Genomic DNA, 6,000 nt, shown 5'->3' with positions numbered 1-6,000 from the left:
TTCTCCATAAGTAAGAGAGACTGTTCGATGAATTTTGCACAGCATACATACCATACTTACAGGTGTTTTAAACTCTAGAATCTATTTAATTTATGAAAAAATGAATGAGCTGTTACGTTTTAAACTTTATGATAAGAAAAAAATCAAATTTTGTAGTTAATTATCTCAATTTTTACGACAGTTTTTGATAGATTTGGAAAATTCTAGAGTTTCATGCACCTGTAAGTATGGTTTGTATGCTGTGCAAAATTCATCAAAGAATCTCTCTTATTTGTGAAGAAAAATGTACCTATAGCAACAAATGCAACCAGTAGTAAGTGAAAAAGTGATGAAATTTCACATGTAAAAAAATTTATTTTGTTATGTTTTTGTACTTCCACTGCTACAAGTGTGAATCCTGAATCCTTCCTCGTCATGCTGACAAAGTTTTATCAATTTATTTGTAAAAGTATAGACAGTAGAAAATAATATGTCCTATGGTGCCTCTCCTGCTCCAAGTCGGCCCGTTTAACTTCCTACCCCCCGTTAACGAAGTTCCTCGTTTCTTCTAGCCTCAGCCAAATGTGGGAAAGTACAAACTGGGTACAGGAGAAAATTCTTTAATTTCGAAAGGACCGGAAAGAAGGTTTGTTAGGAAGGCGGAAAACTGAACAACATTTCCGAAAATAAAAAATAGCTTTAATTATCCGCAAATAAAATTTTGCGATAAATAAATATCTCGCTTGTGCAGCACAGACTAGATAAGCGACGCGACGTAAACGACAGCAGACGAGGAACGGACGAGCGGACGAACGGAGAAGCGACGAGACGCGACAGAAAATCAGTCTTGTAATCGTGGCGGCAGCGGCGGCCGCCTACATGTTGAGGCAGCGCAGCTTCTTGGGGGGGACGGTGGCGGTGAAGTGGCGGCCCGCCCCCGCGCCGGCAACTGGGCCGTCGCCGTCTCCGTCGGCGTCGCTGTCGCTGCAGTCGTCGAAGCAGTGCAGCGGCTTGGGCGGCGCGCCCATCAGCGCCTCCACGCTCTGACGGCTCTCCCGGACCGCCGCCACCACCAGCCGCTCCAGCTCGAACAGGTCCTCGTCCGAGTCCGGCGCTATCCTGGAAAATTCATCTTACCGTTACATTACAATTTTAAGAATCAAGGAGCAATTAGAACAGGAGTTAGGGGAATATCAGGGAGGTTTCAGACCATGGAGAAGCTGTGCAGAGCAGATAATTAGTTTAAAATTCATTATGGCATACTACAAGAAACGGAACAAACCTCTGGCAATAACATTTGTAGATTTTAAGAAGGCATATGACTCTCTCCACAGACCTTCAGTATTAAAAATTTTAAGAAATCTAGGACTCCATCCAAAACTAATTAAAATAATACAATTCACTCTAACCAAAACCAAATCAAAAGTGAAGTTTAGAGGAGAAATTTCGGAACCATTCCTCATAAAAACAGGCTTAAGACAAGGTGACTGCCTATCACCATTATTGTTCAACTGTGAACTGGAATACATAATGAGAGAATGGTACAAGGACAATCCAACGATGATAAGAATTGGAAGTACAAAAGATGATATTAGCTTAAACTGCTTGGGATTCGCTGATGATCTTGCTCTCCTAACCAACACCGTTCAAGAAGGCAGGCAACAAGTGAAATCACTACAAGAAATAGCAGAGAAAGTAGGCCTTAGAATATCATTTGAAAAAACGGATATTATGCTAACTGATCCACCACTTGCAAACAAAATTACAATAGGAGAACAGGAAATCAAAATTTTTGATAAATTTAAATATTTAGGCGAAATAATAACATACAATCTAAATGAGAAGCCGTCATGGCAGAATAGAATAAAAAAACTGAACTACACAAATTACATTACCAAAACTACATACAACAAAAAAAGCCTATCTATAGATGCAAAATTAAAACACTATAAAACAGTTACACAACCAGAAATAACGTATGCAGCTGAAACTATCTTCAAAACAACTAATACAGCAGAAATTGACAGAATACTAAAAATAGAAAGAAGAATAATTAGGACATGTAAAAACAAACAGTATAAAATAAATGGGCATTGGAGAATAGCATCAAATGAAACAGTATATAACAAAATAGAACCAGTCATGAGCACAATCATGAAGAAACGCATCTCATTCTTTGGACATCTCATGAGAACTCCAGAAATCGGAATTAGTAAAAAAAAATACAAAAATTGTGGAATAGCAAGAGCGACATTAAATGGATCACAGAAATTAAGGAAGATATAAAAGAACTTCAAATTACAGTAGATGACCTAAAAAACAAGACAGAGAAAATCAGAATACTGCAAGACCCGCAAACCAGACTACAAACGAAAATCAATAAAAGGAGTACAGGAAGAGTGGTCTCAGATGAAGAAAGAAAGAAAATATCTGAAAGAATGAAGAAATATTGGGCTGACAGAAGAGCAAAACACCTATCATATAAGAATAGACTCTAATAATTATATTACCTAAATATCATATTAAGTTATTGTTGAACCAAATAGTATCCCTGTGTAACAACTTGTTTACAACTTTGTATTTTTGACTAGAGTGGGCCAATGAAGGCCATAAAATAAATAATAAAATAAAAACACTACTGGCCATTAAAATTGCTACGCCAAGAAGAAATGCAGATGATAAACGGGTATTCATTGGACAAATATATTATACTAGAACTGACATGTGATTACATTTTCACGCAATTTGGGTGCATAGATCCCGAGAAATCAGTACCCAGAACAACCACCTCTGGCCGTAATAACGGCCTGGATACGCCTGGGCATTGAGACAAACAGAGCTTGGATGGCATGTACAGGCACAGCTGCCCGTGCAGCTTCAACACGACACCACAGTTCGTGGAGAGTAGTGACTGGCGTATTGAGACGAGCCAGTTGCTCGCCACCATTGACCAGACGTTTTCAGTTGGTGAGAGATCTGGAGAATGTGCTGCCCAGGGCAGCAGTCGAACATTTTCTGTATCCAGAAAGGCCCGTACAGGACCTGCAACATGCGGTCATGCATTGTTGTTTGTTGTTGTGGTCTTCAGTCCAGAGACTGGTTTGATGCAGCTCTCCATGCTACTCTATCCTGTGTAAAATTCTTCATCTCCCAGTACGTACTGCAGCCTACATCCTGCATTATCCTGCTGAAATGTAGGGTTTCGCAGGGATCGAATGAAAGGTAGATCCACGGGTCGTAACACATATGATATGTAACGTCCACTGTTCAAAATGCCGTCGATGCGAACAAGAGGTGACCGAGACGTGTAACCAATGGCACCCCATACCACCACGCCGGGTGATACACCAGTATGGCGATGGCGAATACACGCCTCCAATGTGCGTTCACCGCGATGTCTCCAAACACGGATGCGACCATCATGATGCTGTAAACATAACCTGGATTCATCCGAAAAAATGACGTTTTGCCATTCGTGGACCCAGGTTCGTCGTTGAGTACACCATCGCAGGCGCTCCTGTCAGTGACGTAGCGTCATGGGTAACCGCAGCCATGGTCTCTGAGCTGATAGTCCACGCTGCTGCAAACGTCGTCGAACTGTTCGTGCAGATGGTTGTTGTCTTGCAAACGTCCCCATTTGTTGACTCAGGGATCGAAACGTGGTTGCACGATCCGTTACAGCCATGCGGATAAGATGCCTGTCATCTCGACTGCTAGCGATACGAGGCCGTTGGGATCGAGCACGGCGTTCCGTATTACCCTCCTGAACTCACCGATTCCATATTCTGCTAACAGTCATTGGATCTCGACCAACGAGAGCAGCAATGTCGCGATACGATAAACCGCAATCGCTTTAGGCTACAATCCGACCTTTATCAAAGTCGGAAACGTGATGGTACGCATTTCTCCTCCTTACAGGAGGCATCGCAAGAACGTTTCACCAGGCAACGCCGGTCAACTGCTGTTTGTGTATGAGAAATCGGTTGGAAACTTTCCTCATGTCAGTACGTTGTAGGTGTCGCCACCGGCGCCAATCTTGTGTGAATGTTCTGAAAAGCTAATAATTTGCATATGACAACATCTTCTTCCTGTCGGTTAAATTTCGCGTCTGTAGGACGTCATCTTCGTGGTGTGGCAATTTTAATGGCCACTAGTGTAAATGTACACGTGTCGTATGTTTCGGATCGGGTCGGTTGTTTGAGGGAGGAGACAAAACAGCGAGGTCATCGGTCTCATCGGATTAAAGAAGGAAGTAAGCCTTTCAAAGGAACCATCCCGGTATTTGCCTGGAGCCATTTAGGGAAATCACAGAAAACCTAAATGAGGGTGGCTGGACGCGGGATTGAACCGTCGTCCTCCAGAATGCGAGTCCAGTGTGCTAGCCACTGCGCCACCTCGCTCGGTGTGTCGTACGTTTATCCCGATGTTTCATTTTACAGTTTATGCTCGATTTTCGTTTCCATTTCGAATATACAGGGTGACAATTATTGAACTATATGAAAAAAACCGTAAATTAGTTACAAACTACAGCGAACACACATTTTATTCAACCTGTAAACGTCAGTACAGGTGTCCGGATGTAGGTTATGACATGTTCGATATCCCTGCCATCACCGGCGATGATGTGACGCAGACGAATAGCGAAATCTGCATGACTCACAGAAGTGTCCGAACATCAGTGCTACCGATGACCTCCTGAACGGCTTATTTCAATACAGCAATGGTATTGCAGTTATTTCTGTACATCTTGTCTTTAATATAGCTCCACAAAAAGTAGTCGCATGTGTTCAGATCCGGAGAATACGGCGGCCAATACAGGCCCTTGCCGGTGGCCTCCAGTTGCCCCAGAGCCAGAATGAGGTCCCCCAAATGCTCCCTCTTGCATAAACCACACCTTGTCGAAATTGTGGTCACTGTGGATAATGGGGACGAAATCATCTTCCAAAGCCTTCACGTACCGTTCAGTAGACATCAAGGAATATCGCACCGATTATTCCGTAACTGGACACTGGACAGCACACAGGGTGAAGAGACTTCTCGATCGCGAAATGGAAATTCTCAGTCCACTAAATGCGCTACTTTTGCTTATTGACGAATACATCCAAATGAATGTGGGCTTCGTCGCTAAACCAAACAACAATGCGTATACTAATTCCCATCATGCCCCGCGGCCCACCGTACAGTTTGAAAGTCCTAACGCAAACCGTTCAGAAGTTATGACAACTTTATTTCATATAGTTCAATAATTGTCGCCCTGTATCTCAATGACAACAGACTCTCATAATTTTGAGAACATAGAAATTTACAATAATTCCAATCCCAAAGAAAGCAGGTGTTGACAAATGTGAAAATTACCGAACTGTTAGTTTAATAAGTCAGGGCTGCAAAATACTAACGCGAATTCTTTACTGACGAATGGGAAAACTGGTAGAAGCCGACCTCGGGGAAAATCAGTTTCGATTCCGTAGAAATATGGGAACACGTGAGGCAATACTTATCTTAGAAGCTAGATTAAGAAAAGGCAAACCTATGTTTCTAGCATTTGTAGACTTAGAGAAAGCTTTTGACAATGCTGACTGGAATACTCTCTTTCAATTTCTGAAGGTGGCTGGGGTAAAATACAGGGAGCGAAAGGCTATTTACAAATTGTACAGAAACCAGACGGCAGTTATAAGGGTCGAGGGACATGAAAGGGAAGCAGTGGTTGGGAAGGGAGTGAGACAGGGTTGTAGCCTATCCCCGATGTTATTGAATCTGTATATTGAGCAAGCAGTAAAGGAAACAAAAGAAAAATTCGGAGTAGGTATTAAAATCAATGGAGAAGAAATAAAAACTTTAAGGCTCGTCGATGGCACTGTAATTCTGTCAGAGACAGCAAAGGACTTCGAAGAGCAGTTGAACGGAATGGACAGTGTCTTGAAAGGAGGATATAAGATGAATATCAACAACAGCAAAACGAGGATGATGGAATGTAGTCGAATTAAGTCGGATGATGCTGAGGGAATTAGATTAGGAAATGAG

At 42.3% G+C, this 6,000-nt stretch overlaps 1 protein-coding gene across 2 annotated transcripts in view; it reads right to left on the bottom strand.

Moving 5' to 3' along the window:
- Positions 1-270: 270 nt before the first annotated feature.
- LOC126469622 (putative glutathione-specific gamma-glutamylcyclotransferase 2) overlaps positions 271-6,000 on the bottom strand; it is a 28,549-nt gene continuing 22,819 nt past the window's right edge. Inside the window, exon 3 of one of the 2 annotated variants that reach the window (XM_050096744.1) lies at positions 271-1,098. In XM_050096744.1, the coding sequence (XP_049952701.1) occupies positions 679-1,098 (420 nt within the window). In that variant the 3' untranslated portion in view covers positions 271-678. The remainder of the gene's footprint in view (positions 1,099-6,000) is intronic. The other variant, XM_050096743.1, reaches the window with a different exon arrangement.

Source organism: Schistocerca serialis, chromosome 3 (assembly GCF_023864345.2).
Source record: "Schistocerca serialis cubense isolate TAMUIC-IGC-003099 chromosome 3, iqSchSeri2.2, whole genome shotgun sequence".
NCBI classification, from domain to species: domain Eukaryota; kingdom Metazoa; phylum Arthropoda; class Insecta; order Orthoptera; family Acrididae; genus Schistocerca; species Schistocerca serialis.
The sequence above is the reverse complement of the archived record's forward strand: the minus strand, read 5'-3'. Positions and strand labels throughout refer to the sequence as shown.